Source organism: Clytia hemisphaerica, unplaced genomic scaffold (assembly GCF_902728285.1).
Source record: "Clytia hemisphaerica strain Z4C2 unplaced genomic scaffold, Clytia hemisphaerica genome assembly, whole genome shotgun sequence".
NCBI lineage: Eukaryota > Metazoa > Cnidaria > Hydrozoa > Leptothecata > Clytiidae > Clytia > Clytia hemisphaerica.
This window is the reverse complement of record NW_027103544.1, coordinates 122,453-136,240: the sequence shown is the minus strand read 5'-3', so window position 1 is coordinate 136,240 and position 13,788 is coordinate 122,453. Positions and strand designations below refer to the sequence as shown.

The 13,788-nt window shown below is 36.1% G+C and overlaps 1 protein-coding gene across 2 annotated transcripts; it reads right to left on the bottom strand.

The window, feature by feature from the left end:
- Positions 1-3,192: 3,192 nt before the first annotated feature.
- LOC136800022 (uncharacterized) lies at positions 3,193-9,138 on the bottom strand. 2 transcript variants are annotated; one of them, XR_010845660.1, is made up of 7 exons: positions 8,550-9,138; positions 7,978-8,254; positions 7,635-7,756; positions 7,337-7,508; positions 4,473-5,121; positions 3,559-4,178; positions 3,193-3,382 (listed from the first exon to the last, which is right to left on the bottom strand). XR_010845660.1 is itself a non-coding variant. In XM_067056640.1 (6 exons), the coding sequence occupies exons 1-6, from the start codon at positions 8,617-8,619 to the stop codon at positions 3,687-3,689; spliced, it is 1,782 nt and encodes a 593-aa protein (XP_066912741.1). In that variant the 5' UTR covers positions 8,620-9,138; the 3' UTR covers positions 3,522-3,686. The 2 variants fall into 2 exon arrangements, 1 of the variants encoding a protein (XP_066912741.1); XM_067056640.1 differs by lacking the exon at positions 3,193-3,382 and having other exon boundaries at positions 3,522-4,178.
- Between the last annotated feature and the right edge of the window lie 4,650 nt (positions 9,139-13,788).

The following is a 13,788-nucleotide window of genomic DNA, read 5'->3' as shown; positions in this document are numbered from 1 at the left end:
CTTTTTAAGATTATGTTGGCATAATAGTTTCTTTATTATTTAAAACAAAATTGAGCATTATTGCCAAAATTGAGCAATATCCCAAAAAATGGGATAAAAGATAATAATAAAGAGACAATAATGATAATAAAGAGAGAAAGAAGTAGCAGATAAAATTATTAACAAAGAGATATTTCTAGTTTTTACGATAGTACTAAAAATATTTCTCAATGTCAAGATTCATTATATATTTTTTGGTTGATTTATTGAAACATAATTTAGATTTTTCTGTGCAGGATTTTTTGAGTTCTTTGCTAAGAACATTATTCTACATGAATGGACCCCGGTATTTGATTGTAAACCTTTTTACGGCTAATTTCTGTCCCGTATTTTTAAAGCATTCTTTGAATATCTTGTTTGATATTTGATCGTGATCTCTGTTTTTGGAAAGGTTTTGTCTTAGCATCTTGTGAATATTTCTTTGAAAACATGATAAGAATGTTCCGCATAATTGGTTTCTGTTACAAGCTCCCAGTTCATAGTTTTAAGTGAATCACAAAATTTGTTGATTGTTTTTTTGTCAATGAAATGCTTGGAAGAAGTCTTTTCACTTTTGAAAGTTTATAGATTTTTTTGACGGATGAGAAAGTTTGGGAAGTGGTCAGATACATCACACTTGATTACACCTGTAAAGTTATTAGTATTAGTTATTAGTCGTTATCAAAAAGTCTATATAAAAACACTCAACACACTTTTCCTTTGTAAAAAGGGGTCGGTTTTTGGAAAATTTCCTGAAAAATTCCTCCTGAGCAGAAAAATATCAAAATGAATATCAAAACAATCAAATTTATTTGGAATGATCAAAATTAATCATTTTGACAAACTGAAAACATTCAACCACCAAATTAATGATTTATTTAATGAAATACTTCAAAGTGTAAATAACCTTACTCAAAATAAACAATAACTTGTAATTGAAATAATGATGTGACAATGAATGAATATTAATGTTAGATTTAACAAGAGTAGTCTTATTGCGAGGCTAGAAAATAGTGTTTACAGACTCATGCACTCAGAGTCAGTTCTAAAAGGTTAAAAATATTTATCAACCAAAATGCTTTAGTATAAACACCAATTTTTTTACGATCCCTTCGAGATGAAACCACATTTCAAGCCTTTGCATTTTTGTCGTCTTACTTCAATCACGTAAACTTATTTGAAAAATAAAATAGTACACATTTTTAATTATATCCAGCTACAGCAATAGATGCCCTCTTTTCAAAAGATATTTTTCTAGCAACATTCCATTGGTGTATGAAGAATTCAACATAAAACGTAAAATGTTCCTGGGTCATTAGTTTGCCAGACGTCTTGACACATTGTAGAAAGCTATTAAACTGCTCACAGATTGAAGTGTTCACTCCTTTGAATCCCAACAAACGGCGTGATTTGTATGTGAGTGAACATTTATGCGTGTAGCCATGAAAAATGTCATGGAAAAATCTTGTGTCAGCAAAAAATCCATTCTCTCTGTTTCTACAGTACTCCTCCAAGGAGCAAGAGAAGTCATAAAAATATTTTCTGGTGCTTTTTCTAGATACGAGTAAAGCGAGTTGGCAGCATCCTTGCGACCCTCAGACGATGTAATGATGTGGTATCCCCAGCAATGGCCGTGACTCGGACAGAACCAAAGGAAAAGGTAAGTCGTACCTTTGTGGGATACATTAGGGAAAATCTTTGAGCATGGTACATCAGGTGTATCATCAAAGTTACCTTTCTTTTTCTCATTATCACGGTCAATGGAGAAACACACGTGGCTTCCTGATCTGATTACCGTGATCAGTGAAATAGTAGGCTCTCCCTGTTTTTGCTGGGTTGTAAACGTCGAACATGGATGATGCCTGAGGTGGAATGTTATTTTCCTCTAGTTTTTCTCTCATCGATACGAGCTTGGTGATAAAATCTTTCACGTAGGGATCAATGATACCATTTGAGAGATTGGTTGTAATAACATACCAATCTCCCAGCTCGGGAAAAAAGTGCTTCGTAATGCAGTGAAAGGTATCTTTGAATGTAGCATCTTTCGTTACTTCAGAGTCGACTGTCTTTTTGAGCATTTCAATATATTTTTTAGGTATTGTGTTGGTGATGCTGGCATCTGTGGTCAATACGTGAAGAACTTTCGCCAATGAACCGCGTTCAAGTGGATGCACTGATTGGACAAACAATTTGTTGACTACATCAACGATCACTTTGTCTTTGCAATCATGTTTGACCATTTCAAGATGTTCATCGATCTTTTCTTGATCAAGCTTGTTCTTCCCCATCACATGGTTTTGCCAACTCTGAGACTGCCTTGTTGACATCAGCTCGTTTACCGGTCGTGTTGTTGTTATTGATGAAGGTGCGTCCGTACCTTCGTGTGAGCGTTTTGATTGGTTCACCTTCTGCCGTCTCGATCGGAACCACGTCAGACTGTTTCAATGTGATTCCTATTTTGGTACCGTCTGCAGCCAAGCATTTTAGTTTGTCGCCGCAACCGAAACATTTTTTCCTGAAGTTGATTTTCATAGATGATGCCCAGGAAAACCACCACTTGATGAACGTGTTTCTCGACATGAAAGTCTTTTTTTGATTTTGCACGTTTGTATTTTCGTTTGTAGAACTTTACAAAACCGGAAAATGTTTGGCGACTGGTCATAACCAAATCCACAAAATTCCCATCCCATTTCCCAACTGCAGGCTACACTCGGGGATGAGCGATAAATACAATCTTCGAAACCATCATATTTTCGAATGCACGATCCTTTGATGCACCTTCGCTTGAATATTTTGGCATCAACAGCACCAGCTGAGGTATAAAGCGTGGTTTCGCCATCAGGAATCAAATGACCATCGGGAATATCTTCAGTGAACCATACACCCTGAACGAAAGGAAAACAAACTTTATGGTAGTACTAAATTACAGTATAATTGCAATTGACTTTGGAGTTGCATGAATTTATTCCGGTTCTTCTGCTCAAACAAGATGTCATTATGTCATTAAACTTCGATATACCGAATTACGAACAAACTATGGTCAGAAGTTGAACTTTCTGTTCTTCTATTTTTGTCATTATTTTAAAATTTCAAATCATTAAATTTTTTGAATTTGAATTTTCTCAAATAATAAAACATTATTATCCAGTTTTAAAAGTGGTGGTCATACCTCACATTCACACGAGCCTGTCTTGTCAGGTATTAATTGTATATCTTCCCGTTTGAAAATTTTCAGTGAAAATTCCTCAACCTTTGACATCAACGTTTCGTAAAAGGGATCTTGATCGACTGATTGTTTGCTTGTAGCGCAATTGTGAAACTGCCACTGCTTGAGCTCCTCGTCAAACACCTTTTCATTTGGTTTCTATGAGACAATTGTTATTTAAGAGCATTAAATTATTCACTATTTTTTTATATATCGATACCAGGGGGGGGGGGGTCCACTTTCAAAAATGGTAGTGTGTATTTGTATATGATTCCTAGGATATAAACTTGTTTGTAAATCTCATTTTTGCTAAAAAAAGAATATTACTGAAGTACCTGTGTGAAGACAGGTTGAATATTTGCATCGTCGTTTTCTTCTACTTCTTTGTCATCATCGGCGTCGTCGTCGCAATCTTCGCTTGAAAACGTCAGCGTAGATACATCAAAGCAGGATTTGAGTTTCTTCAAATGAGTGCAAAGGTCATCAGTTTCGAAATACTTTTTTGCACTTCTCTCCCTCGTATCAGTTGCCTGGCAATATTATTGTCATGACAGGTGATGATGCGGGTTTTTGTTTTTTTTGCCAGAAAAAGGGTCACAAGGCTTGGATGCCCAACATCGTCGACGACCGAAAATTTGTGAACATTGCTATTCGATGGTAATTTGACAATGGGGTCTTTTGCCAATTCTTCTCCTTTTTTCAGTAACGTTTCGTTTAGATAATACGGAGGAAGCGATAAATGATCTGATTCGTTTGGCACAAACATCATCGGTTTCTTTATAAGGATATCCTTGGCCAGTCGAGCATGACAGCACTTTATACCTTCCCAATCATCATCTCCTTCTCCAAACATTTCCTCCATTGAATCTGATAGCATTCCAAACAGCTGACACGAACATGATATGATAGGGCCTCCGGGGGTTCCTCTTATGGTCACATGAACGAAATCCTTCTCCTAAAGATAATAGACGATATCGGATTTAGATAAATGCAATGCATTCTGGTTTCTAGGGACTCTCAAAGGAATTATAATCTATTATATAATTTTTCTTCTTCATCATTAAATTTTTTTTTTTTTATTGCGATTCTTAAATTTTCAGACTCACGGATAATTTGCCTAACAGAATATGTATAACATGCCACAGTTTTGTGTGCTACATCAAGTAGAAATTTATATTTTGTAAGTGGCAAATATTAAAAGAGCCCTTAAATGCTGAAAGTTGGCTAAAAAATTGTAAGTGAAAAATACCTTGAATTCTCCGGTCTCAGCATCGTAATTGTTCATCAGTATAACCTGCGATGATGAGTTCTTCAACCTCCAGTTTATGCAGCCATTAGCAAATAATTTCTCAACAAAAGTCAAATAGAGAGTCTGTTGTTCCGCCGAATACAATTGCTTTGACAACTCGTCAACTTCTTGAGGGTCGACTCCAAGACTTTGGCAAAGCAAATTTTTATCAATCACGGGGCGAGCCTTTTGCACATTATATTTTCTCCTTTTGCGTGGCCTCTCCCCCGATGAATTGTCGATTTGAACATAAATATTGAGCATTGTGTTAAGGGCTGTGATGACATCGTGCTCACTTCCATTCAGTGCGACAGCGTGAACGATTCTATTCCTAGGTGAACCAGGCAGATAGCGTGTCGATGAGGAAAATTTTTGCTCAAATTTGACTTGTTGCTTCGAGGGGTCGTCAAGAGTCCAAAGCCATTTGTAAAAATTAGGAATGCTGCATATCATTTCTAATTGCTCCCTGAAATCCAAGGAGCTTTCTGCCACCCGATCAAATATTCTCAGATTTTTCTCCATATCTTTTCCGAGCGCTGAGAGCTTGTATTCTCGCAATTTTTCCCCCAAACTTTCTCGATGGTCCAGCATTTCTTGAGTATACCATAACCTAAAAAGTAGAGATTAATAAATCCCTTAATTAATCTCAGCTCGCGGAAGCTCAGCTCCCGTCAAATTTTCCCCTATCTCAAAAATTACATTTTAGAAAAGGTCCATGATAGTCCTAGGATGTAGGATACGATGTTTATCAAAGAACAAAATAGCAAAAGTTGGGAGGCGTTGACTCTCGTGGAAATCCCGTTATTTTTCCCCATCTCAAAAATTACGTTTTAGAAAAGGTCCATGATGCAGAAGGAAGACTTAGACTTAGACCGTTCACTCGATCGATGGACCGGTCACTCGATCGTCGAACTGTCCACTCGATCGTTGAACCGGTGGTCGAACCATTCATTCGATCGTTGGACCGGTGGTCGAACCGTTGAACCGGTCACTCGATCGAGTGAACGGTTCGACCACCGGTCCAACGATTTTGACCTCGATCTAACTCCATAGAATCCGAGCTCAAATGACTACGATCGAATAAGACTCAAAGAAAAATCCCATTTACCCAACTTTGAACAGAAATGTCTCGGAATCCGAGCTCAAATGACTACGATCGAATAAGACTCAAAGAAAAATCCCATTTACCTACTTTGAACAGAAATGTCTCGGAATCCGAGCTCAAATGACTACGATCGAATAAGACTCAAAGAAAAATCCCATTTACCACCCAACTTTGAACAGAAATGTCTCGGAATCCGAGCTCAAATGACTACGATCGAATAAGACAAAAAAAACTCAAAGAAAAATCCCATTTACCTACTTTGAACAGAAATGTCTCGGAATCCGAGCTCAAATGACTACGATCGAATAAGACTCAAAGAAAAATCCCATTTACCCAACTTTGAACAGAAATGTCTCGGAATCCGAGCTCAAATGACTACGATCGAATAAGACTCAAAGAAAAATCCCATTTAACCTACTTTGAACAGAAATGTCTCGGAATCCGAGCTCAAATGACTACGATCGAATAAGACTCAAAGAAAAATCCCATTTACCCAACTTTGAACAGAAATGTTTCGGAATCCGAGCTCAAATGACCACGCTCAGTTTCTCTACTTAAGAACTTAGAATGGGTTTAAAATCTGTTAAAATCAGTACTTTCTTAGAATAAACTTCTAAACTCTGAGGATCAGATTGTTCTTAGGTTTTGACCGAAATCAAGGCGACAGAATATTATAATAAAGTCCGCTAAAATCAATTTCTTATTTGATTCACTGCGCAAAAAAAAGCTGTGGTTGTGTGGCAAGGCTAAGTATTCGTAAGAATACCCCAATGAATATCCTCCAGGGTGAGTTTCACAGATTTTTGATGAGGATACAGTCGTTTTCTATTCAATCAACCCTCAGCCAAAATACTATTCTTATTAAAAAAAGTACGTAATTCAGGGATCTTATTCTCGGCGAGGAAAAACTTCTCAAACTAATATCTTCATATGGTTGTTTTAATCGGTGAACTAACAGTAAAGGCAATTTTAATCAACGGGAAGGGAAGTGGTAAAGGACAAGAAATCAAGCAACAACATATTGTTTTTTATGAATAACGTTTGTTTTCTTTTTCATTAAATAAGGAAAACATTAAAAATAAAACACACCCAACCCAGATCATGGTGTTTCAGAAACAGAACAGAATATTATAATGTAAACGATGTACGATGAGAATATTAAACAGTTCTGTGAGAAGGGGGTGTTTAAATGGCGTAAGTTCAAATATCTTAGTTAGGGATTTTGACTAAGTACGGGTCAGAAAACAAATTTTGGCAGTTTCTTTGTTATTATGTACCATTTCGGAGGAAAATCGAGTTTAGCAAATGTTTAGCACATGCATTTTAAAACAGAGTTTCAAAAAGTACTTCAAAGTTTCCCTGTCTTTTCATCTCCATCTTTATCTCTCATAGAACAGCATCGTATATTTCAGTCAAATAACCCAGAAACTCTTGGATGTACGAGTCAAGTCTTATGCTTACCGTGAAATAATTGTAAACGTCAACTGTCAAAATCGTCATGTCGTCATAGTGAAGAATAATCAAACGTCAAACTATATTAAGATTTATGTAAAGTAATTTAAAAACATCATCAGTGCCGAAGAAAGAAAGTCACCATCTACAAAAAGACTAAGGGCTTGCTATAAGATAAAAAATTACGTATCGTGAACATCTAAAGTTCGTCAAAGTTGTTATGTCTCTGTCATTTTAGTCAAAGGAAACGTCTGGAAACTTTACTTACTTGTCTTTATCATTTTTAGCATTATTTCGTTCGACTCTAGCAATGATGCCTGTGCATTTAATTTGACCACTAACATTCAGTTCTTTAGCGATGAACGGCAAGTTCAAGCCAACACTCTCCTTACTTTCCAATAACTTTCGATGAAAATTGGATCGTTTTGTTTTCGCGGGTCCTAAAAATCGTGAAAAAGACAGAAAACATTGAAATAGTTTACTTTATTTGCTGAAAAGTATTGGCAGACTTTTTCTACTTAATCAAATTTTTCAAGGGAGAGAAGGATATGGTCTTGACTTTTTACCTTTCTTCTTTTTGAGTAGAGATTCCCGCTTCAATTTGTTCTCCACATCATGATCATTGAAAACTTCAATGTAATGCGAGTTTTCGTCTTCAATCATCGTGTTAATGGTCTCTTGCATCGAACTGAAAAATTAAAAAATGAGAGGTCATAGACGGTAAAGTTCTTAGGATGTAGCCACTTACAGATCATAACAATAATAAGTAAGATTCGATTCGACAAAGAAATCTGCAAGGCTCGCACAATAAACGAAATGTAATTTTTTAACTTGTGAATAAAGATAAAAAGCAGAATATGTATGCAATGAGGACAACAATTTACACAAAAAATGTATTATGCATTTAACCTTTTCATAGCACCTTTGTAACAACCATGCTCGAAGAATCGAACGATGGAGATGTTTTCTTGTATGAGCCGGAATGTCACACAAAAGAAGATACCCTCTGCCTCACCACTGCTGGCAATGTCAAGGAGAGTTTCTTCAGTTGAGAAGAGGCTTGAATGCCCAGTGATGCCAGATTCCAAGGAAGATCTTAATACAGTGTCTACACTAAACAAAAATTGACACGCCTCGCCGCACATGATAATGTTTCCCAACGCTGTATTTGTCTGGTTATCGATTTCTGAAAATACAATTAAAGAACTTTAATGAATAGTCTCACAAGGCATGAGGGTGAGCAATAAGATAGAAGGTATAACGTCAATTGTCATACAGTCTTTATTAGATCGTCAGCTGAAATATCCAATGAAGTAAGTATTAGTAATTAAAGAAAGCTGACCACCCTTGTGACTTATTTCAAAAGTTTTGAAGTTATTACCTCTTGAAGTTTATCTCAAAATTTAAAGTCCCCCTTATATTAAGGGGGGGGGTCAATGATAAATTTATGAAAATAAAAACTAAAGCTAGGTAACGTATACCTTCCCATAAAGAATTGTTATCATCAATATTGAATCCATTGTCTGTATCATTAGATGGTTCACCCATCATTTGAAGATTTGCAACTTAAAATTTTTTTTTTGTAATTTCTAGAATAAAAGATTTGAAAAGTGACTGAAAATAAAATAATCAAAGCACTGTATGTGTGTAAAGTGTAATAAGAATCCTAAAAATCTAATCTGTTAATTTTGATTGCCAACCGATATCCAAATGTTATATGCATTAACTTATTATTAAAGATTTTCCAAATCCCAGATCCAAATCCTAGATTATATCCTATTTGTTTTTTATTCACCCTGCTTCTTAGATCTTATCAATAAATTCTCTAGCTTGGTCTGAAAACACACCATAACCTTACCTGTCAAATTACTATGATTGCTCAATTCGATTTATTCTTAAAGGGCTCTTTTTTTTAAGAATTATATTAAATCATTAAACATGATTAATGGCTCTTTACCAATTTTTATATTACGATTTGCCGAAAAAAATTTCTGATAAAATCAGATTTCACGGGAAAATTCCTTGATTTCCTGATTTTCCGATTTGGAAAAATTGGATTATCGGGGAAAACTTTTCCTACTTGGAACTCTCTCACATGTTTGTGAGGCAAAGTTGACAGCTATGCACTTTTAACGACCAAGCATGTTATGTGTTCAATGAATTGCCAAAGAAAATATACGTAATCTGGATGAGATTTTGTTATTTATAATCAAACAAAGAAATATTTTTCAGATAAATCATTAGCTGTTGCCTTAGCAAGGGAAGGGTAAGTTTTCTGCTTTTTCTAAGTTTAAGTAATTCTCGATAATATCGACAATAACTCAACTGATCTCTTTCACCTAATTATTGGTCAAAAGCTAAAATTTTATTGAGTTACCTCCAAGCAAATTTGGATAATCAATTACAATCTAATTCTTCAAGCTCTGTGTTCAATCTAACTCTTCAAGCTCTGTGTTCCCTATGCATAAAATATAATGTTCTGTTTTGAAAATTGTATTAATACTTTAGATTTACTACCGTCAACTGCTCCAACTTGGGACGAGTGTACGCAACATGGGACTTGTTGGCCTGTATTTTCACTTACTGTTAAGTGTCTTTGACAACAAATTTGTTTTGATAACTCCACCAAGTTTATCAATCATACTTTCTGTCATAACATGTCACGATAACTTTCACTGATAGCGCACCCTCTTTAACTTTTGTTTTCATTTAAAATGACCGGACGCCAAATGGAGACTTAGAGAACGCCCGCCGCCTAACTGCCTACCACCCGATGAGATTAACAAATAACGTTAGCGAGTGTGTAACTTGCCGCGCGAGTGTGTAACTTGCCGCGCGAGTGACGTCAAATGCTCACATTCGCGCACTTCCACTACAGATTTTTTTCATATTTCGATTTAAAAGCCTACTCAGTGCGAAAGAGAAATTGTGTATTTTTTAATACGTGGTTCATTAAACTCAAATCAAATGAGGCTTGGTGAAATGGTGGTGGAATGGCCGTCCCATGTTGCGTAAGATAGTCCCAAGTTGGAGCAGTTGATGGGATGTTTAAAATATTTGTTAGGAGTAAAATATATGTATTTTTATTGATTTTTATATATTACTATATGGTCTAACGTGGTTCCAAGTCCCATTATATTCCATATCTAACACAATCTCTTTTACTTTTGCCCAACCAAGCTATAATCCAGAAGTTGTCAATCGAACAACTTCGAACAAAAATCGCAATCGAACCAATCGAACGTAATCGAACGCGATCGAATAATTGCGATTCGATTGTCGAACGTAATCGAATCTTAATCGAACGGCCTATTCCTGGGTAATATTCGATTGTGTTCGATTGCGTTCGAGTAATGTTCGATTGATAGTTGACTATGTTCGATTGGTTCGATTGATTGTCAATTACATTGGATTAATGTTCATTTACGATTATGTTCGATGAGTTTGATTGCGATTAAATCAAATTGGATCACTCTGTTAGAGCTTTTAAGCGTGGGCGGCCGAGTGCTTAAGTACCATACCAAAGCGAATAAAATCTAATACACAATTGAATCAAACGTAATCGAATACAATCGAACGTAATCGAATACAATCGAACGTAATCGAATACAATCGAATGTAATCGAAGCAATCGAATAGTAAATCCTGGGTAATATTGGATTGCGATTCGATTGCGTTTGACAATCGAATTGCAATTATTCGATTGCGTTCAATTGCGTTCGATTGATTCGATTGCGTTCGATTCGTTCGATTGACACCGTCTGGTATAATCTATTATTCCAAATTTTTCGCTATTCTTGTCTTGCAATAATCAACTATTTGACTCTAGTCTATCAAGGATCTCTTATTACATGTATTACCGTGAAGTCGGGTAACTTGGATGAGTGGAGGGAAACTTGTATATAGCCATCAAATGACTGACCAATCAAAGCGCAGCAAAATTTCGAAACAAATGAACTACGCAGCTCCGTTTGCAGATCTACTCTACCATTTTTGTTTTGATTTAACTTTGTATTTCAATGTACAATGACCAGACAGGTCATTCATTTGAGGGCTATGCAGGTTTGTATCCACTGATGCAAGTTACCCGATCTTTCCATATTTAATTTGTATGTATTATATTTTTACCTTCTTCAATTCAATAACAAGCTTCTAATTAGCGCCTTACCAAAATAACAAAGCCAATAACCAAACTTCATTATAGCCGATCAAAACATTAAACCTTAATCCTATTTGTATACAAAAAAAACAGTCTACCAACACCCTCACCCCCATCATCAATCGCATGCCACCATGCCATCATCCATATTCATTGCATCATTACACTTTTCTTGACCACCAAGTCTATCTTGCATGAGGTCAGCAGAGATGTTTATATAGCAAGTATACCTACCAAACTTAGAAGTCTGCTATCTAAAGCTAGAGAAAGCAGAAGAAGAGCAAAGAGTAGTAGGATCTACCATCCCATCCCACTGCACTACCCACCAGCTAGAAAGCTAATCGGGGATGTAGACGCTACTAGGTCTACCATTATTATACATGATTGCTTTAGTCCAATCATATCGCAGTATTGAATCCGATTACGTAATATTATATATGATACGAGAATTTACATTGACGACCCACGTATCAGTGTAGTATCTAGTAGCGTCTAGCGTAGAGTTTCCATACGTTTCCTTTGACTAAAATGACAGAGACATAACAACTTTGACGAACTTTAGATGTTCACGATACGTAATTTTTTATCTTATAGCAAGCCCTTAGTCTTTTTGTAGATGGTGACTTTCTTTCTTCGGCACTGATGATGTTTTTAAATTACTTTACATAAATCTTAATATAGTTTGACGTTTGATTATTCTTCACTATGACGACATGACGATTTTGACAGTTGACGTTTACAATTATTTCACGGTAAGCATAAGACTTGACTCGTACATCCAAGAGTTTCTGGGTTATTTGACTGAAATATACGATGCTGTTCTATGAGAGATAAAGATGGAGATGAAAAGACAGGGAAACTTTGAAGTACTTTTTGAAACTCTGTTTTAAAATGCATGTGCTAAACATTTGCTAAACTCGATTTTCTCCGAAATGGTACATAATAACAAAGAAACTGCCAAAATTTGTTTTCTGACCCGTACTTAGTCAAAATCCCTAACTAAGATATTTAAACTTAGGCCATTTAAACACCCCCTTCTCACAGAACTGTTTAATATTCTCATCGTACATCGTTTACATTATAATATTCTGTTCTGTTTCTGAAACACCATGATCTGGGTTGGGTGTGTTTTATTTTTAATGTTTTCCTTATTTAATGAAAAAGAAAACAAAACAAACGTTATTCATAAAAAACAATATGTTGTTGCTTGATTTCTTGTCCTTTACCACTTCCCTTCCCGTTGATTAAAATTGCTTTTACTGTTAGTTCACCGATTAAAACAACCATATGAAGATATTAGTTTGAGAAGTTTTTCCTCGCCGAGAATAAGATCCCTGAATTACGTACTTTTTTTAATAAGAATAGTATTTTGGCTGAGGGTTGATTGAATAGAAAACGACTGTATCCTCATCAAAAATCTGTGAAACTCACCCTGGAGGATATTCATTGGGGTATTCTTACGAATACTTAGCCTTGCCACACAACCACAGCTTTTTTTTGCGCAGTGAATCAAATAAGAAATTGATTTTAGCGGACTTTATTATAATATTCTGTCGCCTTGATTTTGGTCAAAACCTAAGAACAATCTGATCCTCAGAGTTTAGAAGTTTATTCTAAGAAAGTACTGATTTTAACAGATTTTAAACCCATTCTAAGTTCTTAAGTAGAGAAACTGAGCGTGGTCATTTGAGCTCGGATTCCGAAACATTTCTGTTCAAAGTTGGGTAAATGGGATTTTTCTTTGAGTCTTATTCGATCGTAGTCATTTGAGCTCGGATTCCGAGACATTTCTGTTCAAAGTAGGTTAAATGAGATTTTTCGTTAAGTCTTATTCGATCGTAGTCATTTGAGCTCGGATTCCGATACATTTCTGTTCAAAGTTGGGTAAATGGGATTTTTCTTTGAGTCTTATTCGATCGTAGTCATTTGAGCTCGGATTCCGAGACATTTCTGTTCAAAGTTGGGTAGGTGGGGTTTTTCTTTGAGTCTTATTCGATCGTAGTCATTTGAGCTCGGATTCCGAGACATTTCTGTTCAAAGTTGGGTAAATGGGATTTTTCTTTGAGTCTTATTCGATCGTAGTCATTTGAGCTCGGATTCCGAGACATTTCTGTTCAAAGTAGGTAAATGGGATTTTTCTTTGAGTCTTATTCGATCGTAGTCATTTGAGCTCGGATTCCGAGATATTTCTGTTCAAAGTAGGGTAAATGGGATTTTTTTGTGAGTCTTATTCGATAGTCATTTGAGCTCGGATTCTATGGAGTTAGATCGAGGTCAAAATCGTTGGACCGGTGGTCGAACCGTTCACTCGATCGAGTGACCGGTTCAACGGTTCGACCACCGGTCCAACGATCGAGTGAATGGTTCGACCACCGGTTCAACGATCGAGTGGACAGTTCGACGATCGAGTGACCGGTCCATCGATCGAGTGAACGGTCTAAGTCTAAGTCTTCCTTCTGCATCATGGACCTTTTCTAAAACGTAATTTTTGAGATGGGGAAAAATAACGGGATTTCCACGAGAGTCAACGCCTCCCAACTTTTGCTATTTTGTTCTTTGAT

Excerpts from the sequence above, each read along its gene's own strand:
- LOC136800022 (XM_067056640.1), bottom strand. The coding sequence starts at position 8,619 with ATGATGGGTGAACCATCTAATGATACAGACAATGGATTCAATATTGAT. Across the intron at positions 7,757-7,977 it reads TACAAAGGTGCTATGAAAAG|TTCGATGCAAGAGACCATTA; the intron begins GTTAAATGCATA and ends TTAATTTTTCAG. Across the intron at positions 5,122-7,336 it reads GCTAAAAATGATAAAGACAA|GTTATGGTATACTCAAGAAA; the intron begins GTAAGTAAAGTT and ends TCTACTTTTTAG.